Source organism: Alligator mississippiensis, chromosome 9 (genome assembly GCF_030867095.1).
Source record: "Alligator mississippiensis isolate rAllMis1 chromosome 9, rAllMis1, whole genome shotgun sequence".
Taxonomy (NCBI): domain Eukaryota; kingdom Metazoa; phylum Chordata; order Crocodylia; family Alligatoridae; genus Alligator; species Alligator mississippiensis.
In genome coordinates, this window is record NC_081832.1 from 67276572 (window position 1) to 67301692 (window position 25121).

At 41.7% G+C, this 25121-nt stretch overlaps 1 protein-coding gene across 4 annotated transcripts in view; it reads left to right on the forward strand.

The window, feature by feature from the left end:
* KIF3A (kinesin family member 3A) overlaps nucleotides 1-22912 on the forward strand; it is a 25723-nt gene extending 2811 nt beyond the window's left edge. For 2 of the 4 annotated variants that reach the window (XM_059733537.1, XM_014597650.3), the window contains 16 exons: nucleotides 1693-1975; nucleotides 3381-3525; nucleotides 3773-3857; nucleotides 4364-4469; nucleotides 5475-5614; nucleotides 6196-6393; nucleotides 6848-7022; nucleotides 8090-8191; nucleotides 13185-13341; nucleotides 14759-14939; nucleotides 15267-15377; nucleotides 15471-15596; nucleotides 15984-16037; nucleotides 16749-16817; nucleotides 17920-18044; nucleotides 19129-22912. In XM_059733537.1, the coding sequence (XP_059589520.1) occupies nucleotides 1786-1975; nucleotides 3381-3525; nucleotides 3773-3857; nucleotides 4364-4469; nucleotides 5475-5614; nucleotides 6196-6393; nucleotides 6848-7022; nucleotides 8090-8191; nucleotides 13185-13341; nucleotides 14759-14939; nucleotides 15267-15377; nucleotides 15471-15596; nucleotides 15984-16037; nucleotides 16749-16817; nucleotides 17920-18044; nucleotides 19129-19177 (2013 nt within the window). In that variant the 5' untranslated portion in view covers nucleotides 1693-1785 and the 3' untranslated portion in view covers nucleotides 19178-22912. Of the gene's footprint in view, nucleotides 1-183; nucleotides 359-1692; nucleotides 1976-3380; nucleotides 3526-3772; nucleotides 3858-4363; nucleotides 4470-5474; nucleotides 5615-6195; nucleotides 6394-6847; nucleotides 7023-8089; nucleotides 8192-10563; nucleotides 10636-12475; nucleotides 12485-13184; nucleotides 13342-14758; nucleotides 14940-15266; nucleotides 15378-15470; nucleotides 15597-15983; nucleotides 16038-16748; nucleotides 16818-17919; nucleotides 18045-19128 lie in introns of those variants that run through there. The other 2 variants (XM_019478376.2, XM_059733538.1) reach the window with 2 other exon arrangements.
* Nucleotides 22913-25121: the final 2209 nt, after the last annotated feature.

Genomic DNA, 25121 nt, shown 5'->3' on the forward strand with positions numbered 1-25121 from the left:
CTTCCTGGACCTAAGCAGTACAGTTGTACAGAGTGCCTTGTAAGGCAGTGGAAAAAGTGAGTGCTGTGCCGGGTGTGGTGGGCGAACCAGGTGCATCAGTTTCCCTGAAAGGAAAAGCAACCAAAACTGAATAAGATTGGAGAACCTTATCTAAACAGATGAGGTAAGAGACTTGACGACTGGGTGGTTTGGGAGGAGAACGTTACAGAAGCAATGGACAAGCAAAGAACCAGCAATTTGTCGTGCTGTTACTCTGGGGAGATGGACGGCAGTCGTGGACTTCTTTCTGAACGGCTGGGAAGCCAGAAACGAACATCCCACACACCCAGCGGAGGACCCGAGGCCGGTACCACTGAAGGTCACTGCTGTAATATCTAAAGGGAGCCATGTGCCAGGTCATATTACAGGGAGGAAACTTGTAATAGTGCTTAGGGGTTACTATTAAAGTTTACTTGATACCAAATTGGACAAGGGGCCGTGTCAATCCTTGGGGGTCTCCGGTAAAAGGAATTCTGTTGGTAACGGTGACTCTTCTGGTCTCAGTATAGACCAGCCCCCAGGTGGCTCCACAGAAATATTGGGGAAAGGGGTTAAGCCTTGTAGAGGTGTGCAGGAGAGAGCAGCTGAAACAGAGGAAATGTTGGCCATAGTGACTCACTGGGTTTGGACCCGTTTCAGTCACGTTCTCTTCTGCAGAGGCGCACTAAGAATAGTGCACCCGCCCTCTGACAGGATGAGCACAGATGTATGTCTCGTATCTGTGGGCAGCGGGAGCTCATCTACCAAAGCAAAACGTTGTGTTTCTGTGCTGTACCATGGCCTAAGGTGTGATAGAGGAAATCAGGCTACTGACAGCTGATCGGTGGTATTAGGAGACTGTCCTTTGCCAATCTCCTGGTGTACTTGCTTAGAAAAAGTCAGCAGCTAAGTAGCCACTAACATGAAGCAATGACTCTTTAAGTCCTGACTGGTCTGTTGTTTGTTTTAAGAGGGGTGGTAGATCACTGTGCTTGGAAATTTGGCCATCAAATTGAGTAAATGTTGACACAGGATTCATATTCATAGTTCCTGTAAGAAAAGAAGCATGTGTCGTGTCTGTATAGGACATAGTACCCCTAAGGTGTTCTTCAGCTTACCCTTGAAATAGAGCTGAATAAAGACCCTGTGTGAACTCTTGTGAATACTCAAACTCAGAAGCAGCTGTCTTTTTTTATGACTGATTTGATTTTAGTGAACATTTATTTAAATTCGCAAGCGTTACTGAGAGACATAGCTGCAACACATAGTTTTGATCAGAGAGAAAAAAAGGTTTAACAGACTATCTAGTTGTAAGGTTTTCAGGTTATGGTGATGATTTACTTATGCCATCCAACAGCAGACCGAAACTACCAACAATACCAGGGTAACTTAGTGATACAATACAAATATCTCCAAGTGTGAAGGTATTTTCAACAAACAGTTTGGCAACAGTCTGCAAGCAAAGAATCATATGAAGGCATTTTAAAGAGGATTTGGTGTGGCTGTGAAATTCTCAACTATAGTAGTCTGATTTTGAACAGTTACTGAACAAAACAAGTTCCTGCTCCTGTAAAGAAAGACTTATATGAAATGGGACTGGTCAATGTGTACATTCATATGCTTCTGGAAGTCTTGTACTGTAATACATATAATGCATGTTCTTTATGTACACAGATCAACAAACCTGAGAAGCTGGACAAGCCTGAGAGCTGTGATAATGTTAAGGTTGTTGTCCGATGCAGACCTTTAAATGAACGTGAGAAAGCAATGGGCTACAAGATGGCAGTTAATGTGGATGAGATGAGGGGAACGATCACTGTTCATAAAACAGACTCTTCCAATGAACCTCCAAAGACGTTTACATTTGATACAGTTTTTGGACCAGAGAGTAAACAGCTTGATGTCTATAACTTAACTGCAAGGCCAATTATTGACTCTGTTCTGGAAGGATATAATGGTAAGTCCCTCATGTTATAAATGTAAGGATCTTGCCATCAAAATCCTGCTCATCTTGATTAGAGTTCATTTGCCAAAGACTCTGGGCACGAAGTCCATGTTATTCAAAGCATTATCCATAGTCACTTTTTATTTGAAACGGAATGCTTGTGAAGGGTTTTCACAGTTTCAGGTTTGAGTGGTTACACTTAATTGTAACCGATAATGGATAACAATTGATTATTTTTAAGCCCCAGGTGTTGCCAAAGTTAGTGGGCCATTTTTTTCCAACTTGCAAAGCATGTGATTTTTTTTTTTTATCTACTGTTACCAACATTCTTGAGTCCTCCTCTTTTCATGTGCAGCCCTACAAAAATAGTTTGCCAACCAGAGGTAATAGAGGAAAATGTGTTGGTAAGCAAGTAAGTTCCTGCTTTTGGAGGGACTGTTACAAGCAGTAATTAGTTGCAAGGCAATTTAAAGGAGATGCAAAATATACCCTAACAGAATATAACTTGCTCTTGATGTGAACCTTGAGCTCCCTAAACAATAAGTGTGGATTAATGAGAGAGACTTACTTAAACCCAAATTAAGAGCTGGTTTAAGCCATAGGGTTTTGATTGCTGCAGCAGAGCCTTAGCACTGAGGTAGAAGCCAAGTATATTCTGTGGTGCTTGAGTCCCTGATTGAGTCTTCCTGCTGCAGGCAGGTGGCACTTTGAAGTGATGATGTAGACCAGTCTGAGACTGGTTTGGAAAATTTGCCTCCTGCTTGGAGAAGAGGTTGATATTCATAGCAAACTGATTCAGTTATAGCAGGCAGAGTGCTCTTGCTACTCATGGAGTAATGGCCTTGAGGGGGTTTGAGGCCACTCTATAGCCATTTTAAAAGATACTTGTGTTTCTCCTTATGCTTATTTTTACCAGATAGTTTATAATTCAGATCACGTATAGATCTTTGTGTAGGTTACATATCAAGGGACAAACGCCAAAATAGCAATTAGCCATCTCAGTTTTGAACAATCTGGTGCCTAAGAACATGAGCAAATTCAAAAAAACGACAAATTGGTCATTTTTCAGTTGGCTCATGACTTGCTAATGGAAGGCATTATTGATCAGGCTGTTTGCATGAGATGTTCTAAGTGTTCTTGCGCTTAATAGACATGACACACCAGTTGCAAGTAACCTTTGCGTACAATTTTATTCTTGGGTGGTGCTGTTGTTTCTCAAGCACCTTGCAAATTGGACAAGCAACAGTTCAACCCTGTTTGCAAAGACTGCACAACATTTGCATTTCCTCTAGGCCTGTGAAAACAGCTGGAGAATTTCTAGCTACTCATTGATAATGGTTTTGGTGGAACCAAAGAATGGTTAAGAACTGCCCCGTTTGGCATTCGATTCATCATGAATATTCCTTTTGCACTGCAGGCACCATTTTTGCATATGGGCAGACTGGAACAGGCAAAACTTTTACCATGGAGGGTGTCCGAGCAGTTCCTGAACTTAGAGGAATCATTCCCAATTCATTTGCCCATATATTTGGTCACATTGCAAAGGCAGAGGGGGACACAAGGTAAACAAACTCTCTTCTTTTGTCTCACCCCATCCTTGTCTTTTTTACGGATATCTTCAGTGGAATCCTACCTTATTAAAGTTTGTAAAAATTTAGCCATTGACTTAATTTGGGGCTGGATTTTAGTTGGTGCTTAAGTAATCCTTGTCTGTAAAGCAGTAAGGTTCTGCTGGCACCCTGCGAGTTTCTTTGCACTCTGAGATCAAATCTGTGACAAGTAACGAATACTTGACCTTTTTACTCTTAGATTTTTGGTCCGAGTGTCTTACTTGGAAATTTACAACGAGGAGGTGCGTGACCTGCTAGGGAAAGACCAGACACAGAGGCTGGAGGTGAGAATGGGCAGGCTTGCATCCTTAAGAACAACTGGTGTCTGTTAACAGGCCTTGAATGGGAAGGAGTGCAAAATTTCTGGTTTTCTTAGTGTGTTTCACTAGACCAAGTGCCGTCCCTTTAAAGAGGCTAATCCTTGACTTTGACATTTCCCTAATATTTCTCCATCTGGCAAACTGCCTTGTAAACAATACGGAGAGGCTTTTGGCTCCCATTAAGGTGGTGTTCACTGTTTCCTCTCTGAAGGTCCCTTGACAGTCCCCCCTGAGGATTTGAGGATTTCACTTAAGGCCCTCCACTTGACTTGCCTTGACAATGCTGGCAGTGAGAAGCTGCCCTAGGCAGGACTTTTAATCTGTTATTATGTGTGGTTCAGACAAAACATGTGCTTCACATGAGTTCTGTTCTACACTGCTAGACCAGAAATGCACTATTGTGCTGTGCCCTGATGACTAAACAATATGTAGTTTCTGGAAATGCCCTGTCTAATCTGTCTGCCTTATAGGTTAAAGAGAGACCTGATGTGGGCGTTTACATCAAAGACCTTTCAGCTTATGTTGTCAATAATGCAGATGATATGGACAGAATCATGACACTAGGCCACAAAAACCGTAAGTAGCACTACGGCTGTGCGGGTTTTGCTCATTGGGCTAAAGCAGTCTGGTGTAGCCTGGTAGATTGCTACCTACACAACTGCTTTTAAGACCTTAGTACAGTCTTTCATTTCTAGTGTTGCAGAACTTTAGGACTGGCCATGTCATCTGAGTAGTCAGGAAGGGTTGTCTCTTCAGTAACTCCTTTCATACAGGAGCAATCAAAGGGGACCTGATATACCTTGTTCATCTTTCTCAGCTGAAAAGATTGTCTCCCTGTGGGGGGCTGGAGAGTGTGTACAGCAAGATGGGCTCCTCACAGATCTTGAGTTCATCTCTTCTTTCTCTTCACCCTATTTAGTGTATGGGCTTTGTAATGTTACATGCTGGTTCTCTAAGCAATCAGACTTCCATTTTTTACATGGAGAATATGAATGCTTTTGAAAGAAAATGGAGATTAAAGCAGCCTGTTCCTACTGTAGGGAGAAAATATAAGTACTTCTAAAGCTGACTGCAAATCTGTCAGCAAAGATGAATGGTCTTAACATAAGGAGGGCTGAGCATTGTCCAGCTTAGACTTTTCATCTTTGATGTAACTGAATCTTCTAAAGTAAATGAAGGAGAATTGGGACTTTCTGGCACTTTTCAGGGTTAATCCTTGGAAGGTGTGTGGAGGGCTACAGCAAGAAGTTGGACGTTTGCTAGTCTGTTATGTGCCAGCCATCTAGGCTAAACAGGAGTGCTGCTATTGCAAACCACAAGAAAAAAACCCCCCTTGGCTATATGATATGAGCATTGTTTAAAAATCAGTGAGGGGTAGAGACTATTATCATGGTAATGAGCGTTGAAACTGGGTGTTAATTCCTACTCGGAAATGATTATTCCATTCTAAATACATCTAGTTTACAGAATCTCTGAAATTGCTAAATTATAACAACTGCTTTGTAACTGCTTTTTCTCAGGTTAAGGATTATGTTAAGCTGTGTATCATTGTTAGTTCTGACTTGTTTGGTCCTTTAAAAGGTTCTGTTGGTGCCACTAACATGAACGAGCACAGCTCCCGCTCCCATGCTATCTTCACTATTACCATTGAGTGCAGCGAGAAAGGGGTCGATGGAAATATGCACGTTCGCATGGGCAAGTTGCACCTGGTAGATCTTGCTGTAAGTAGCTATGTACAGAGCTAATAAAATGCTAGTTGGGGGATGGCTGTTGCTTTAGTACTCAAGGTCTGTGCGTAGACATTGAACAATATGGGCCAAAGGTCCTCTGTCTTACAGTAAAACGCTGGATTGAGTAAGTGACTTGTATAGAATCCTCCCTGCTTTCAATTTGCTCTCCTGGCCACATCACCATTCTGGCAAAACTTTTCAGTTAAAACCAAGCCTTGGGCAGGAGAAACTTTCCCAGTAGATGGGAGGGGGAAGGGATGCAATAATCTAATGTCTTGCTGCTACTAGTGCCTTTAGATGGTTCCATTAAATTCACTTTAACACCATCATGTTGCTTTTCTCTCTCAGCCACCAATAGGCAACACAAATTATTATTTTTAGAAACGTACCTTGGATGGACTTTAACTACAACTTGTCTGTCTGAGTTAATATCTTTGTATGTGGAAAGGATGTGTTGTCTTCCAGTTACATTGCTTTGCTGGGTACTGGATATTGCTACCTAAAAGTCTAACAATTCCATTATTATTTGCTTGTCTTCATTCCCTGCGTACTTCTGGGTTTGCTTTTTTTAGGGGTCAGAAAGACAAGCAAAAACTGGAGCTACAGGGCAACGACTGAAGGAAGCTACAAAAATTAACCTGTCGCTTTCTACCCTGGGAAATGTTATTTCTGCACTGGTGGATGGCAAGAGTACTCATGTTCCCTACCGTAACTCTAAACTGACTCGACTTCTGCAGGACTCCCTGGGGGGGAACTCAAAGACCATGATGGTAAGGATGATGCCTCCCAAAAGCCAGTGTCCTAGGCGTCTAGTTTGTATTTTTAAGGGCAAATAGAAGTAAAATTCTCACTGGACTAGTCTTACATTGGTATTTTCTTCCTTATATTAGGACTGTTCTCTTTCATAGAAATGCCTTGTGCAAGCCGTAGCCACCTGTACAGTTGTAAATAAAATTGTCATTGTTTTATGGATGAAGCTAGAGGTGCAGTCCAGGAGTACACAAGGACATAGGGTTTAAATGTTTGTATATCCAAAGTCAGGATTTAGCTTGGGCTGTGAAGGCAGGAGCCTTCCTGGTGAGGAAAAATGCAGTGAGGGTTTTGCAGAACTGGGCACAAGTTCATGTTTCAAATTCCATGTTCTCATCCTAGTTTGTAGTTCAGGCTTTTTGCATGTTGTTTAACACCAGACACCAAATAACTCCTGGTTTTTTTGCATATCAGTGTGCAAACATTGGTCCAGCAGACTACAATTACGATGAGACAATCAGTACGCTCCGATATGCCAATCGTGCCAAGAACATCAAGAATAAGGCCAGAATTAATGAAGATCCCAAGGATGCCCTGCTCCGTCAGTTCCAAAAGGAAATAGAAGAGCTCAAAAAAAAACTGGAGGAAGGTAAGCACTTCCTTGTGTGTGATGCTGCACTTTGTATTCCTGGGTAATTACAGTCCTGTGTAAAGCAGGCATTGTTGCACATGTTCCAGGTGTCCTGTAATAGCTCAAGCCCCTGTAAGACTTTTGTTGTTCGTAAGTAGAAGGAAATACAGTGGGAGATCTCCCATACCTAGAGAACAGTACAGTTATACAGTACAGTGCTAAATGTTGAACTAGACCAGTGCTGCCCAATATTCTGGCCCCAATGGCCAGATCAGTGCTGCGGGGTCAGTCCACAGGCACTGTCAGGCCAGTATGAGATTGAATCCGTCGCATACTGTTAAATCCATTGCACACCTGAGTTCAGCTGTAGGTTGGATCTGACCCCAGATGCAGCCTGATTCTGTGTGATGGATCCAACTGTGCACCAGCCTTACCCTGCCCACCCAGATCCAGCCATGCACCAGCCTTATCTCGTGCTCAGTCCCATGTTATCCTGGTTAATATCTGTAGTGTGAAAACACAATGGTGAGCATGTTAGCCACTTTCTCTGCACCTAAGTGCTTAGAGGAAATGTTTTGTGTTTGTGCTTAGCAGTCACATTTGGAATGGATTCTGTTTGCAAAAGTTTCTCAAGTAGAAACTGTGGAGAATTACAAAAATGTAGCTTGTATTTTTGGTATCCAGGGCCTTGCCTGCATGCTGATAGTTGGGAAAGTTCAGGCACATCAACTAACTTGCAAGTCAACATGTATATTGAACCTGTTGAACTCCTGTGTGGATGCTGTTATTTAGAAGTAAAATGGCCTAGAATGGCATTGCCTTAATCTAAATGCAATGCATGGTCATGTTACTCTTGGAAGAGGCCCCCCCACAGTAAAATGAACATGTTTAATTTATGCCTGTTGGCTTCACACCACTGAGTGATTCACTTTAAGTTACCCAAGTCCCTCGGAGATCCCTACTAACTTCCATATCTGAATCACTGCTCTATTGTCAACATCCTGCTAGCTTCCAGTAAAACTGAAGATGATGGTGTGGTGTGCCATGGAAGCGTACGCATTCAAAAGCACAATCTTGCATTTCAGGGGAAGAAATCTCTGGCTCTGATATCAGTGATTCTGAAGAGGAGGATGAAGACGATGAGGGGGAGATTGGAGAGGATGGGGAAAAACGAAGAAAACGAAGGGGTAGGGTGTTTTAACTGTTTCTCTGCTTTTGTTCTTTTTGGCTCATCTAGTGGTTGGATTCAGGAACCAGTATGGATTCACCTGGAATTCAGTATGGATTCAACAGGGACTGTAGTAAAGTTCTGGTGCCCGCTGCAATTATCATGCCTGTTTTAGAAACAAAGCTGTTTGAAGTAGCCATTCTCAATGGCCTGCTCTAACTGTATAGAGTGTTTGCTTCCACTTGGGTAGTTTGCTTGTGGTATCTTTCTCTGATATGGTGGTTTTTTGGTCCTAGCGGGTGGCTGCATATGGCTTGTGCACAGGTATCTGAATTTAGACAGGACTCGCACACCAGAATTTTCCCATAACTCACAGAATTGCGAGGAGGGAAATCTGACACGGAAGAAAACCTACCTTTTAATACAGAGATCTCGGTGGTTTTAGTCACAACTGTGCTCTGATAAAGGGTTGGTTTACCATCTGGATTTGCAGCAAGTAAAGTCTTACCATTATCTCTGTTACAAATGTTCATATGTTAGAACTGGACCCCCCATATTTTAATTGTATATAGCTGGAAAAAAACCCTATTGAAGTCAAACTTATCAAGCTGCATATATCCAGCTAAATATTCCCTTAGGAAGGCTTACTTTGTCCTCTGCGCAATCTAAACTACTTGTGTGAAGTTTTTAAAACAGAAGGAATGCTTTTGAACCTGGAATGAGCAGTTATTATTAAAATCTAGGAAAGACTCATTGCTGGCCCTGGCAGCAAAAATCCTTTTGTGATAGGAGCCCATTGTCCAAGTGGAAGAGCTGCAGGAACTCCTGTGACTTCTCTTCATGAGGAGTCAGAATGGCGTGCTAGGATGCAATGCAGAGCATGATTGAATCCTCTTTGCTAAACTGGTTTTAATATTGGAGCCTTTTTCATCTAACAAGCATAGAATCTGTTTTAGCAGAATTTCAGCCTGAAAGCTAGACAGTCTGTCTTCTTTAGCTTCTTTTCCCTCAGGGTTATGAAAGAGGCTGGTTTCCTTGAAAAGGATGGCCAGCAGTCACAGTCTTTTGTTCCAGGCACAGTTAAACTTCACATTCAAATGTCATGTGTGGTAAAAAGTGCATCATTGCATGGTGCATTCCCAGAACTCTGCCCTGAGCCCAAAGGCTGCAGCTTTCTCAGCAGTTTGTCACTAAAGGTGTGTGAGACCTTGATTTCCTTATCCAGCCCCAAAGTTGCAACGTAAGTTTGCCATACTGTCAGTTTAACACGCAGCTTGAATAAGCCACTTCCAGCTGATGAGGACTACTGTTTGTGTTACAGCTCCCTGTGTTGTCTGATCCTACTACCATTAGTGTGATGGGGATGTTGACTCTGTGTACACTCAACCTTCAGATGGGGATGTTGACTCTGTGTACACTCAACCTTCACAAGTGTCCTTTCTGTCTGAATTCATTCCCATGTTTTCAGTTAGCCAGATATTATCGTAAGGCTGAAACTTGCATTCAAGGTCATGGTTGTAACAGGTTGTTGGCCCAGGGGATGAAAAGTAGTTTTAGTTGCCAATACCATTCATAAAAATACCTGAAGGCAAAGTTCTCCTCCTGTGAAGCAGTGCAAATCTAGAAGCTTAGCTGAGAGCAGAAATTATCTTAACACAATGAAAATTAGCCTTCATTGCTAATTATTGTATGTCTTGGTATGTGCCATTGATGGGAGATTTGATAGTCCTGAAAAATCCTGTTTATTGTAATAGCTTAGAACTAAGATATAGAAATTCATGGCAGATACAGTCATCTAATATATTTATAGTGTTTCCCCCAGGGTTACTACTTATAGCAGGACCCACCTACCTAATTGCTGTTGCTTAAAAAGGTTAGGTTATGCACAGCACTTTGGGTCACTCAGTGTCTTCCGAAAGGATTTTCTGGTTTCGGTCCTTCGCTAAGTTAACTGATCAGCAAGCTTCTGCCTTTGTTGATGGGTATTAACCTGTTGAAAGACAAATGGGCATCTTGCTTGGTCTACTATGCCCCGTAGCAAATGGTCCCATCCTAGTCTTCATATTTAGTATATTTAACAAGCAAATAGATGCATGGGTCATTTTCCATTTAATTAGTCACAACATAGTCTTTGGCATGTTGCATTCAGTACTGGTTGAGGTCAGGATGGGTTTTTACCAAAATAGTTACTCTCAACTATCTGTTTTTGTGCTGTAAAATGATGGCTGTGTATGACTAAGGGATCCAAATTTCCAGATGAAAACCACTGACCGCGTCTTCCTGCTGGCTCTTTTGAGTTTCATTCCTGTGGAACTATTTTCATCTGTGTGTGTCTTCCTCTTGTTTCTCCTTTTCTGGGTTTTCCGTGGGGTTCATTTCTTTGTTTTCCAGGCAGTAGCAGCAGCAGTAGTTCAGACTCCACATGCTCTGTCATAGAGAAACCTCTGGATAAGTCCTTCACTAGTGAGTGGGAGCTCTTAAGTCATTTAACAAAGCTTTGGTCTTTCCATAACCTGTGCACTTCTTCATGTGAATCCTGTACTGCGCTCTGCCACTTTTTTTTTTCCCCTCCCCCAGAAAGAAATGTGGCTTTAAGTTGGCTAAAGCATGCTTTCCTTTTTGCTGCTTTCAAGCTTTTAACAGTGGCTCCACATGCATATTTTAGCTTCATGCTTAAGAGGAAAGAAAAGAAGTTAGTACTTTGCTTGCACTAATTATAAAGTGAATTAAAGAACAATGTCAAATTTTTGGCTTCAGTGTTTTGTAAACTCCCTCCATTAAAATGACAATTGGTGGAAAATCAAAATCCTATTTTAGGTTTATAATCTGGAAAGGACTAAGTAGAATGCACTTGGTTCATTTTTTCTTAAAAATACCTGAGTTCAAATCCTGGAAGTGGCTATTAAAAATGACTTTGGATTTAAGACTTGTCTGTTGTAGAATTGTCATTAATGCATCGTGCACTTGGCCCCCAGCATCTAGTTGCGAGGAAGATTGTGCGGTTCAGTTCTGAAGAAGCTGTTCCTTACTGCAGACAGGGACTTCTGGTCTCCATATAAATCCTGAAATCAATTAGTGATAGCTAATTTATTCAAAATAGTATTAAGAATCCCTAATCTGTGGATTGTGGGGACTTTGGAATACTAATTGTATCTTATTTGAGTTAGCATAGTCCATGCTAATTCTCTTTCCTAGGCAGAGAGAGGCTGGAAGGTCTTAAGATGTAAAGATTTAGTTATAATCAAAGAGAGTTTCTTGGCTTTGAAATGTGCTTGCTGGTTATTGATGGTTAAATACAACATGCAAACTTTTTAAGTCAAGAAGCCAAAGAGATGTTAAATGCACTTGCTCCAGATTTCCTGTTTCAAAACTAGTTTCAATCTCAACACTCGGATGAGGACAGCAAACTAAATAGTGAATTGCCTGCTGAAATGTCTCGGGACAGATCTGCATTCCAGCAGTGAGTGGAGAGAGACCCATGTCTGGAGTGGGAGTTGAGTCTGGCTCAGTGAATAGGATAAATACTACATGCTCTGCAGACAGAATATTAATTGTCCTCGCACACTGTGGTTTTTTGTTGTGTTGGTTTTTTGCATGATGTGCATCTCCATTTTGTGTTTATGCTTTTTTACTTTTTCCTGTTTCATTTTGATCCAGACTGCTTGAATAATCCAAACTAGCCATATACCTCTATGGAAGCATCAGAATTACTGCAAATTAACATACTAATATCCTGTTTTTATTAAACATAAAATTTCTGTGCTGCAATCCCATCTGTGCAATTGGTCATGTAACATGCAATGAATTGGCTTGGAAATTTTGGATAAAATGTACAGCAAGCTTTCTGTGTACTGTGGTTTTACAGGGCATGTAAAATAATTGGCTACCTTGAAAACGTTCATTTCTTCTTCTAGCGTGGTAGATTCCTTCTTGGATGTTTCTCAGGGCATGATCTTTGCGGCAGGCTTATAGTGTCACATGTAGGATCTACATAATCTTGAAAATAGTGCAGGAGCAGGCTACTGATGAGTCTGAATAAGCAAAAGATTATTCTTTTGTACAGAACACTTATTCTTTCGAGGCATAAAATCATAATGCATTAATGTTTGCCTTGATGGAATCTTACTTAATAAATATTATCCCATTGATTTGTTTCTGTCGATAAATGCACATAAAAATTAATGCTTTTATTGATGCAGATTTTTGTTTGAAATAGTCCCACAGTAATATGTTTTCTTTTTCCTCCCTTTTTATGCACCTGCTGCCTTTCTACGATTTGCTTACTTCTTCCTCTTAATGCAAGATCAAGCAGGTTGGTGTGATTGATTTGCACTCAATCAAGAACAGTTCTAGAGCTTGTTATGTTAAGGGACAGCTGCTCCATTTGCCTCTGTTTTCTGTCTTTAAAACTGAGAATGTGCTTTAAGTAAGGAGTCTCCCTCCACTTGTCCTGGACTGCTTCATGTCTTTTCAGGGGGATTTCTGTAGAACTTCTTAGAACACCAGGGGCAATAGAGCAGAGCCTGTGAATGTCACAGGGGCTCTGATCTGGAGCTAAACTCTTGCATGGAGAATTATTTGCATACCAGTCAGTAAGCAAGAATTTTTCTTTTATAATTTTCTTTTCTTGACTTCTGATCTTTTTTCCCCTCCACGTCCATGAGTAAACCAAAGCACTATTGGAAGTTAGACTTGATAACAAAAATACCCCAGAAATTTGGTGAAAATGGTTGTTCATGTTGCATAGCAGCATGATAGATAGTGGTTTGCTGCCCAAACTGGGAAGCACAGCTGTTATCTCTAGATATGGTCATTACTGCACAATGACACTGTCAACTCCAGTATCAAGACATGCAGTATAACGATATATGAGCCATCACAACTTTCTTCTTTTAATTTTGCTGAAAATCTCATTTAATTGATGCCAAGGAAAGATTCACTGTAATAAAGAAGAATATCCTCTCCCGTCTTTCCTCTTAAATAATTCACATTTGCCCTGGCTTTCTCCAAAGGCAAGAAGAAAGTTTCTCCTGATAAGATGGTAGAGATGCAAGCAAAGATTGACGAAGAGAGAAAAGCACTTGAAACCAAGCTCGACATGGAAGAGGAAGAGAGAAACAAAGCCAGGGCAGAACTGGAGAAGAGAGAAAAGGATCTGCTGAAAGCTCAGTGAGTGTCAGGCCATGGTCAGGACAACTTGTTATGAATTCAGCTAATTAGGAGTGTGCAGCTGGTGGAAGTGGGCAGTGAACTGACTGATTAAAGCAGCAGTTCACAAAATAAACCCCATCCTATCTTGCTGTTCTCAAAGTAAATGGGCAAATGAAGGATATTAGCCAGGATTGGGTATATCAGAGCAGGGCGACAGCAATGCTTTACCTCTTTTTTTTTTCACTTGTAATTTTAATGAGCAATAAAAAGAAGTGACCAAAAACTGAAGGTACTCCTTTAGAATTTTAGACGAGGTACAACGTAGATTCAGTTGCTTCCTTAGAAAGCACAAGTAACATCACAGTAACAGCTACACTACAATGATGCTATGTTTCATTGAGGTGAAGGAGCTGGTTTCTGGGGGACAGCCAAGGGGACAGCCAAGCTGAAAGTGGCCTGTCAGTTCTCACAGGGGTCTATAGCAGAGCCCTATGCATGTGCGAGATTGCTTGGAGCAGGTTTTAGCAGGGTCCAAGAGGCCTTCTGCTGAAAGATGGAGCCTCTCAACTGCAGCCCTGAAGATATGTCTACACAGTAATCTTACTACACCAGGTTATGATCTCCTCAGGCATGCAGTGCTGTTCTGCCTAGAGATCAGTGTAGCTGAATCCTCACAGCCCTGCAGGTGGACTATTGCGTGGGGCAAGGGAGTGGTCACTACTGCTCAGCAGTGCCATGTGGCTGCCATGCTTGATGATGATGCTGCTGTTTGGGCCTAGTGAATCGATCAGGGAGACCTGCCCTAAGCTGCTTCCCTCCTGCCGCTATTCTCTCACTTTCCTTCCATCAAGCCTTGGATGTAGGCAGCTGCTACCAGCCCTTATGCCAGGGTGGGAAAAATGTGGCCCGTGAGCCAGATGCGACCTGCCAAGCCATTCTATCCAGCCTGCGGGGCCGCTGAAAAATTTAGAAAATTAATATTTATCTGCCCTGGGCTGCCTGTCATGTGGCCCTCGATGGCTTGCCAAAACTCAGTAAGCGGCCCTCCACCCAAAGTAATTGCCTGCCCCTGCCTTATGCCCTTTCCTCTCTGGCATTGCTATACTGGCTGGGCACCAGCAGAGGGAGCACTGAAAATGGAGGAGGAGGCGATCTCCCTCAACCTTAGCATCCCAGCAGCTGCTTGTAGAAGGGAGGAATGATGGTTGGAGAGACTGTGTAATGTCTGCTGTCCTGTTTGTCTGTATGATGGTGTCAGGCTGAAGGAGAATCTTAGAGCAAGCTCCTTGAAGTGACTTATATTTATTTCCTTATTCATACTAGGACCTGCAAAGTAAAGTAAGTATTCCAGGCCCCACCACTGAGGCCGGGTCTTGTTTTATACCAGGGTTGGCTCAAGACGCGTGTTACATTGCCTGTCTCTTTCTCTTCTCAGACAAGAGCACCAGTCCTTGCTGGAGAAACTGTCAGCCCTGGAGAAGAAAGTGATTGTGGGAGGGGTGGACTTGCTGGCAAAAGCTGAGGAGCAGGAAAAACTTCTTGAGGAATCTAATATGGAGCTTGAAGAACGAAGGAAAAGAGCAGAGCAGCTTCGCAAGGAGCTTGAGGAAAAAGAGGTTTGATCAGCTTCCTGACAGTTAATATTTTTAACTGGTAGGATTAATTCCACTGTGTGTCAGCAGTCAGAAGCTCTCCACTATCGACCCTTGAAACGGACCCTACAGTTGTTTCAGTGGGTTGATAATATTTGTATGTGGCAAAGCATAAAAAGAGCAATCCTATGGCAGTGAGTAGTGATAGTATTATGCGTGTGGGTTGCAACTTGGGCTAGGCATAGCCTTGTCCCCACTAGCCAGTATGTCATGTAGGTAATTTGCACCTCCTGTTGTAACACCTACGGGGGTGAGAATGTTAAACTGTGATTTAATTTGTTTTACAAACAGCAAGAGCGCCTGGATATTGAGGAGAAGTACACCAGCCTGCAGGAGGAAGCACAGGGCAAGACCAAGAAACTGAAGAAAGTCTGGACTATGTTAATGGCTGCCAAATCTGAGGTCAGTGCCCATAATGGTTAGTGAGTAGTCGTGCAATGTGGCTAAAGTCTAAAGTTGGTTCAGACTCTTTATGGGTTGCTTGGTTGTCCACAGATGGCAGATCTGCAGCAGGAACATCAGAGAGAGATTGAAGGGTTGCTGGAGAATATTCGACAGCTGAGCAGGGAGCTGCGCCTTCAGATGCTCATCATAGATAACTTCATACCTCAGGACTACCAGGTAGAGGGAAGGAGGCCTGGCCCTTAGCCTTAGGATTCAGTAATATTAAACCACACACTCTGGTTCCTCTGGCTTTTCTTCTGTTGTCATCAACAAAACACTTCGTTCTCCATAGTCAGTGTGTTAGGACTGGCAGATGTTGAAAAGCACCACACACAAGGCGCTGCTCAAGGTTCTCTTGGGTTTGTAAATGAATAGTTCAGACATGCAGCTAACTTCTCAGGGAATTTCAGTAGAGGAGTCGTAATTATCAGAACTGCATGGCTGTTCTGAAATACCATTTGCCCACGGTATCTTGGGGGGCATGCTTACAGGAGCTGTGTTTAGAATGTATTAGGAGTTAAAGTCCACAAATCAAAACGAGCCATTTTTCTGATTTCTTCTAAGGAAATGATTGAAAACTATGTTCACTGGAATGAAGATATTGGAGAATGGCAGCTGGTAAGCTGAGCTGATACAAAATGGTGCTAACTGCTTCAATGCAAGGTTGAGATTGTTAAATGAAAGTGGAGATCTCTGGGGAAAAATTTGCCAACATTACTCATGTCACTTTGCTTGATCAGACTATTGCCTGTGGAGCGTGTGTTCTTAGTGTCAAAGGACTGCAATAGCGATCCCTGTAATGAAGCACACCACCCCTGACATGAGTCTATGTTGTTTCTGTTGCCTAGTTGGTGCAGGATGCATGGTAGTAGGCTTGACTGCTTAGAACCAGACCAACTATCAAGGATTTTGCTGCTTTTCGTTAGTTCTGCCATCAACAAAACTTAACAAAAGCCATTGAATTTGTCACCAAAAACACAGTCAGGCAATGTTGCTGGAACAAAAAGAATGGTAGAGAAGTTTATATAAATAGACGTATCTTGGCTTGTGCCCCAAAAGTCATTGGAGTATAGCAAGCAGAAGGTGGTACTAACTTCCTGGGGTGGTGATCTTCAACCGCTAGCCCTAGGATGTTCACTTTCAGAGACAGCATTAAAGAGCAACCACCTGATCTTCATTGTAGAGACAGCCTAGAGAAGAAAGATCTCTCGTGTAGCTCCCAGACCCATTGAATTGAGACTGGCAGCAAATGTAAACTGACACAACTGTGCAATCAGTTTTATAGTGCAAAAAGTTGATTCAGCTAACAGATCTTTCTTTTTCATTAAGAAATGTGTCGCATATACAGGAAACAACATGAGAAAACAGACTCCAGTCCCAGATAAAAAGGAAAAAGATGTAAGTGGGTTTTCATAAACCTGTATCAAACTGGGTTAGACCTGTATCCTGTCATCTAGCAATGGTTATCTGCAGGGATCCTGGCTTTCTCTTTTTTTATTGATATATTTAAAATTTTAAAGCAAATTGGAAGCCTACCAGTGCCTCAGTCACTATAATAAAACAAAATTGTAAATACCTATACAATTTGGCATTAGATTTTGTGTTATTTTTATCACATAAAATAAGAGCTTCCCCTGCCCCTTCCACTTACCATCTTTGCTTTGTGGTGCTGAGCAGCCCTGTTGGAGGGAGCCCTCAGCTGCCAGAACTACAGGGCCAGGAACCTAGGTCCACAGCCCGCTGTCACCTGTGGGAGGCAACAACTGCTGTGGCTGGAGTGAAACACAGAGCCCAGCTCCCCCTCCCCTGCAGGCAGCATGGCTGGAGCAGAGCCCATGGGAGAGGGTGTATGCAGAATGCCTGCTATCGGCTCAGGGCTCCCTGCTCTGCTGCTGTCCCCTGTGGGGCCTCTGTGTCCCAGTGGGTGGGACATGGCAGGGCAGAGCGGGGTGGGGTAGGGTGGGGAGACTCAGTGCCACCTCCAGGAGCCCTGCATTGCAGTGGCAAGATGTCCTCTGCCCACCCGGCACCAGTGGGGACCACAACTCTGTGCTGCCACCTTGCCCGCTGATGGGTGGGCAGGGTGCACCTTGCCATGTCAGTGCAGGGCTTCCAACGACAGCACCAAGCCACATGCACGGGTACACACACTCATGCATGTGATGCCCCTGCCTGATTGCCCTCCTCCCACTCGCCTCAGCCCCTTGCAGGCTAGAACTGCCAGCCTGCAAGGGAAAATGTGCCATTCCATGCATTTTTCTTTTAACAGAGGAAACCTGCATTTTTCTCCCTAAAATGAGAAGATCTGTGTTTTTTCCATGTTTTTTTGTGGCAAATAGAAAACCCAGATCCCTGGTTATCTGTATTGTATCTCCTTAAGTAAACCTCTGTCTTGGATTTTTGTATTGCTTTTATGGAGTAAATTTTATCTTACTCTCATGGAAGGGGAATTGTGCAGTTTGTAAAATGGATCCTGTGTTATGTTTTGTTGTTTTCTCAGCCTTTTGAGGTGGACCTTTCCCATGTTTATCTAGCTTACACTGAAGAGAGCCTCAGACAGTCTTTAATGAAACTAGAAAGACCAAGAACTTCAAAAGGAAGATCAAGGCCTAAAACTGGGAGAAGGTAAAAAATGTTGTCCATCATTATAGATGTAGAAAGGAATTAATATTGAGGATACTTTAATTCCTAATGGTTTACTTTGGGGCTGTAGTCCAGGGGTGGGCTTTTACTGTAGTCCAGGGGTGGGCAAAATGTGGCCCACGGGCTGAATGCGGCCTGCCAGGATATTCCATCCGGCCCACGGGACCCCTAAAATATTTAGAAAATTAATATTTATTTGCCCCTGGCTGCCTGTCATGCGGCCCTCGAAGGCTTGACAAAACTCAGTAAGCAGCCCTCTGCTCAAAATTGCCTGCCCCTGCTGAACTGTGCATTTTCTTAATTTGAATGGCAGTTCTGAGTGAATAACAACTGGATCCAGGTGTTTTGGAGAGCCCTCATGCATTAAATTTAGAAGGTAATTGTACTAATAAGGTAGAATGTTTCTTGAAAGCCATATTACCTGAAGAAAACAGCACTGGTTTAATGATCACTTTCTGTTACCGATATATAATATGAATAAAGCTTGCTGCAGCACTTCTCTTAAATTCATTTTTCCTTTTTTTTTCTTTCTAATTAGAATTTTAAAATTTGAAAAATGAAAATTTGGTCTTTTTTCCTTCCACATCTGTAAAGTTAGTTGAGGACTAAAAATGAGTAAAGGTTTGTCACAGCGTAGAGGACATAGTTAACTACTCTCTTTGCTTATAAAATTAAATATAAATCTTGTCCAGAGAGAGAACCCTACTTTGATTAGCAGCTTCTCAAACTCTTGCTGTTTTGGCTATATTCCTCTCACTTAGGTGCTTGATGTGTTTTATTCTAGTTTAGTCTAAATTAACAAGTGACATGTCAGGGTGAGGATGGTGGTGATAGGAGACTAGATGAAAACCTAGATTTCTACCCATGGCATTAAGCAGGCAGTTGTGATTTTTAGTATTGTATTTTTAGATTTTAAATGAGACAGGCTGGTACCAAAATTAATATTATATGCTGTGGGTTTGGAAGATTCTGGCTTCTTGTTTTCTTGGGCATACTAGTAATGTGAGGTTTTTTTTTCCTTCTTTTTAATTCCCATCCCCACTTCTTCCCACACTCCTCCAACCAGAAAACGTTCTGCAAAGCCAGGAGCTGTAATTGATTCTCTGCTTCAGTAGGCAGCACAGATTCAGGATGGAAGTAAAGATCAATGCATGTTGTATGTCTTGGCCCAAAACCACAGCTCATTGGAAATATTGAGGAATTTGCGCAGCATGATACAAAGGAGGCTGTGACACTGTCTTATGGGTATGGAGCTCTTTTTCAAAACAAATGAATTTTTTTCCCCGTAACTACCATTATACTGTATGTTATATTAACATAATGTTAAACCAATATCTACGGTGGTTGTGAAATTGTCAATGTATTGTACAGTTTGTCGTGCAGGGAAGCTCTTGGCAGTAACCCTTGTTGAAATGTATAGAAGGCACGCACATTAGGTATGTGTTTCAGTGTTACAATATATTAGCTCAGTATGTTTGATAGAGTCCTGACCTTTTAAATCCTGGTGAACCTGTTTAAAGTCCTGCTTTGCACATAGAAACTGGCAGCTTACACTGTTGTCCTGTGTTGCACTGTTACGTATATTTGAATGTGGTGGCTGCAAATCCATAATATAACTAAAGCAGAACACTGAATCCCTTCCTTAGCTTTGTAAATACTCTGTGATTGTAGCTGTTACATGTGTGTCATACACAAAACAGATTTTCTTTCTGTTACATTAGCAACTAAGACATATGTAGTCGTACTGTATATTGTTGCAGATAGGGCAGCTTTTTTAAAAACCTGAACTGTGCAAATCCAGGACCTTCTGGCAAGGGACCATGTTTTGCTGATGTGCAAATGAGAACCAACCTGTTTCAGTTCCGTTTTATATTACGTACTGTTACGCTTTTATTTTTCCTGTGTGATCTCACACAGTCGATTGGCATCTTGGAGGATGGTCACAACTGAGGTCAGTGCAAGAGAACAAATCCTTCTCATAAAAAAAAAAAAAAAGTTTCTTTGCATTGTGGCCTTGGCCACACTACAGTTGCAGCGGGGGAACGTGTTTAATTGGTCCCTTGCATTATTTTGTTACTTGCTCTGCTGTCAGTCTGGATGGAAAAGGTGGATGCCCCGGGGGGTGAAATGGAACACGGCAAACATGTAATGCTGCTTGAGTCTAGGCATGGCTGGAGCTCAGCTGACCACAGTTGATCCAAAACATGTAGAGCCTGTGCTCCTACATTTGTCCATGTGCCTGTGTAGACTAAGCAATCTTTTTTCTCCGTTATGCTAAGAGGAATGGAGGCTGCTGCCTTTCAAATAAGTCTTTTGCAGTGGCTGCTGTTGCCTTGCAAGTCCAGTTGTTCCTTTTGAAAGTTGTGCTGCTGCTAAATCTGAACATTTTAATATATTGCTCTTGTCATGTGCAAATAACTAGTGCTGGGATGCAGTGGTTGCAGCAGTCTTAAAGCTTCCTAAGCCAGGATTGTCTTAAATGTCTGTATCTTCAGTGCAACTTTATAAAGTTGCCTAGAGAGCGAAAGCTGCAATTGCTGCCATGAAACATAAAAGCCCCTAAAAGTAACTGAACAACAGCTAGCACAATCAAAGCTCAGGTGTAACAAACTTGTTCTAGTAACAAGCTTTGCAGTTGCTTTGTTCTTGATGTGGAAAACTGTCAGAAGCCTCAAATCACCAATGTGTCCATGGTGTCATCTTAGTACTTGGTGGCCTTGCTGGATGCATCATGGAGCACTTTTATGAGAGCTGTTAGTAGCAACTAAAATTTGATCTCACAAGGACATATTTAACTTGAGCTAAATTCAGTGGCCTTCTAGGTAAGCTCAGTTAGCCTGGACTTGTTGTCTTGTTAAATAATAAATTAAAACTCATTGGTCAAAGGAGGATCAAAACACTTTGGAGCTTAATATCTTCACAAAACCATAAACCAAATGAGCACTTCCACTGTGAATCAAGTAGCCTCAAACACTACCAAAAATTGTGATATTTGTAACACTGCTTGGCCAACCTACCAAAACTGAACTAAACTTAGATAATGGAACTGGGAAAGGATGAGTACATTTAAAAAAAAAAAATCCTTTTCCCCTTAAATATAACTGTGTGATAATATGAAATTAAATTAAAAATATTGCATTATTGCACAAATTGCATTTACAGAGCCAAAATTTGAAATGTAAACGAGGGCAGCAAAATTGTTTCATCATTGCAAGGCCTGTCTTTCTTTAAAAACAAGAACAAAAAAACCCACACTACTTTTAAGCTAAGCTCATTATGCTGTGTCAATTTGAATCCACTACTTAACTTTATAGAAGAGTTCAGTGAAACTTTGGCACTGCTTTTTATTTATTTATTTATTATAACACCATTTTTAAAAAGAGGGAGCATCTCAAGTGCTTGCTCTGTTTTAAGGTGCTCCTGCATCTTGTTTTATTTCTTCACCAAAAAAAAAAAAAAGCTTTGGGATTTTTAAACCAATCTTACTGCTGTAAGCCGACGCAAACTTCTGAAAACAACAGAGTTGTCTGACAGTCTTACAAGCTAAAGGACTGAAAAGGGACCATAACAGCCCAAAAGCTGCAGCAGTGATCCCACTCACTCCTGCCAAGGGAAAGGACTTTGCAGCTCCGCAAGGCCCAAGCTCCAGGCGAGCTCCTGGTTCTAGCTGCACCATGTAGCGCTGTGGCTCGGGCCAGTTCTGTAGGAGCTGAAGTTACTTGGTGATTTTGTAATAGAAGAGATCCCGCTGTGGCTACAGGAAGCAGCAATGAAGGAGAGCTTTGAGGTTTTTTTTCCCTGTGTGGTACTCTTTGAATATGACCTTAATTGTTAGGTAGACGCACACGTTTCGGGCTTAAAGACATCCAGACTACCCCTACCAAAATGACAGTCGACTCTAAATATATGTGCATTAACAATTTGATACGAGGTGTGAATTCCCATCTCTCTAAGAAAGAGATACCAGCTATAGTTAAGAGGCAGTTAGCTTTTTTTAAGCAAATGATGCAAGCTTCCTCTCCTCCCAGTCCGTAAATAAAATCAGTGCTCTCTGGGACAGGCTCGCTGCCTGGGATTTTGTCACAACTTTAGTTTTGGAGGAAAAACATACCTGCTATTAATAAAAAAAACATGAAGAAGAAATGAAATCCCTTAAGCAGGTTCAAGTTTTAGTACCTTGGAGACTTAATTGTTCTTTTAAAGTTTGAGTGTTCGGCTTGGTTTATAGGCCTTGTTCTAAAAATATACAGATCTGGTCTGTGGGTTTACCACATAACCCTACCCTGTAGCCCTGCACAAAGACTTGTCCATAATTAATTGTAAAATGTGTTTTTAAATTAATTTTAGGTGATAATGCTGTTCTGATCTCAGTTCAGTCCTTGCTTCTATAGTAGTTACTTAACTCCTGCTCTTTGTGTGTGCAACTCCTTTTTCTCCCTACCAAAGGGCCACATCAGTTCAGAAATGTTGACTTGAACACTACATTTTCCTGAGTCTCTGTCAGTTTGTCACATTCTTAACATTACAATATAACATATTTTAATTTTTCCTGGTTCTGGGGTTGCTAGATGAAGGGGGGGGGAAATCTTCCTTAGTGCCTTTCACTAACTTACACTATAGTATGTATGCTAAATGTATAGCTATTTCTGTTTTGCCAATTCTGTACATAGACAAAAATGCTAGTTGTACAATTTGCTCTCTATTTATTGGTTTGCTAACTTTGTTGGAAGTAAGGTTTTAATTATTAATTGTACTTTTATGTATAAATTGTATTCACTCGTATATAACAGTATTGTGTGTCTATGTGCAGCATGTTCATGCCAGGAAATAAACATCTCAAATCCTGTTTATTACAGCATTTTTTTTTTCCTTCTGAACATACAGCCCCTTATAACATTTGCACTGACAGTTGAGGGACTCCTTCTGGAGAATGGCCGCTAACTTTACTACAGTTCTCAGCACTTAGTATCTGTAATCCAAAGACGTCAGTATTTGACAGATGTTAACATAGTCTGTCCTCTCTGGATAGGAAGTAAAGATGGTTTGTAGCTGCACTGGCTTCAAGTTAAATGGGACCATTATTAAACGTCTAATCTGATGTAATTGTGTTATGCAAAACACTTGACAGTACTTCTCACCAGGCTGAGCTAGAACTTTGAGCAAGCCGTTGGCTGAACCAATGTACAACGTTAACGCTCATTGGAGGTATTCTGTTCAGTCTCTGGCCTGGATTAATGTTGGTGCTCAGTTCGTGAGATCTCAAGTACTTCACGTTTGCAATAGACCACCAACGTTGGCTGCAGAAAGAGTAGTTGATTTGATAGTTTAGAAACTGAAGCTGGTACAAGTGGTTCTACTTCTTAAGTAATGAGTTCTGCTAAGAGTATATTACCTATCTGCTGTGTCAGTTGTACTACTCGCCTGTTCACTTCTCAATGATAGATTAACAGCAAGACTTTTATGAGAGCTAGACAATCCATATCCAGCAGTTCCCAATAAGTTGCTCAGCAAAACCATTGGGGAGTTAGGCACTGGACACTGCTGAAAATTTATCCCTAGACCTCTAAATGGGATGGGACACCTATGTTTTTTTTAAGCCATCTCTCTGATTAGTTAGTTAATCACCAGGTGCCAGCGACAGCCCCAGTTTTTACAACAGAAGGCACTGGTTGTATGGGGAATTTTAATTCCAGACATTTGTTCTTTTTTCCCTTCATCCTGTCCTGCTCTGCCTTGCCTTTGATCCTCTCTTCTGTTGCAATGCCTCTGCTCTCAAGAATGGTGAGCGTGCTAGAGGTAAAAGTGTGGAGGGTTTTCTGTTAAGAAGTGCCATACTGGGTCAGACCCAGTATTCTGTCTGACTGTTGGAGGGAGAGCATGTCTAGAGCGATCCTGTCATCCCCTGCCTGCCCTGCCTTCAGCCTTCATTGGTCTAGGGTTGTCAGAGGGCACATCCCTGACCATGCTATTTAATAGTTCCCAATAGATCTCATCTGTTTAATCCCTTTTTAACTCCTGGTTATACTACCTGCCTCTACAACTCCTTGTAGCAATGAGTTCCACAAGCTAACTATGTGCTGTTTAAAAGAAAAAAAAAAGGACTTCCTCTTGTTAACAATGTCTGAAAGTGTCCTGTAGATGCACCTATATATGATGTTCACATGTATACTATGAAAGCTGGTCCTTGACCCAGGAGCTTCCAATGCATGTAGAAGATAGATATAAACATTGCAAGGAATATTTTGAAACTGGTTTCACTATTAAATAAGCAATCATTTTGTATCGATGAGAACACTAAGAATCCATATTAATAAATTCCATTTCCTTTACAACTCTCTGCATGACATAGTTTTCCTTTGGTGGAAGAAATCTTCTTCGGAATAAGTAAAGGCATTAGATAACAACAGGTTCTGATTTTAGAGTTTGGCTAGGTAAATGAAGAATTTCCTTGGCTGACTGACTCAACTTGTACAATTGAACCTTACATCAGGTCAGGGACTTTCCAAAGACTGTATGTTGGGTTTCATCAGCAATCCCCCACATTTTAGCTGAAATCAATTGCAAACTGATAGGCATCTCCATACCTCTCTGGATCTGAATCTTTCTTTTTCTGGAGAGATGCTCAGCCCAAACCCCAGATCTCACCACTCTCAGAGCTCCTTGACTCAAACTCCTCTCTGATTATTGCTGCTCGTAGCTCTATTCTTTCACTTCCGTTGTTCCTGATGCTACAAACCCCTCTGACCTGAGCCCAAATCATGGAGCTGTAAAAAGCCATGGAAAATCATAAAGGAAATTGGTCATGATACATGTTCCACTGAAATCTATAAAAATACAAGGCAGGCCTGTTGCACTAAAGGATTTTGAAAACCATTCTTTGATCATCTTGGGGTAATAGACTTCATATCTTCTTTTCCAAGATGTGGGCAACTAACTTCTATATGTCCTGCGCCACTGCTAATGCTCTCAGTAATCTTAGGACATTCTGGTACTTTGCTTTTCAAATGAAGGGTTCACAAACAAGGCTCTGTGGATAATAAATTAATGGCTTTTAATAGC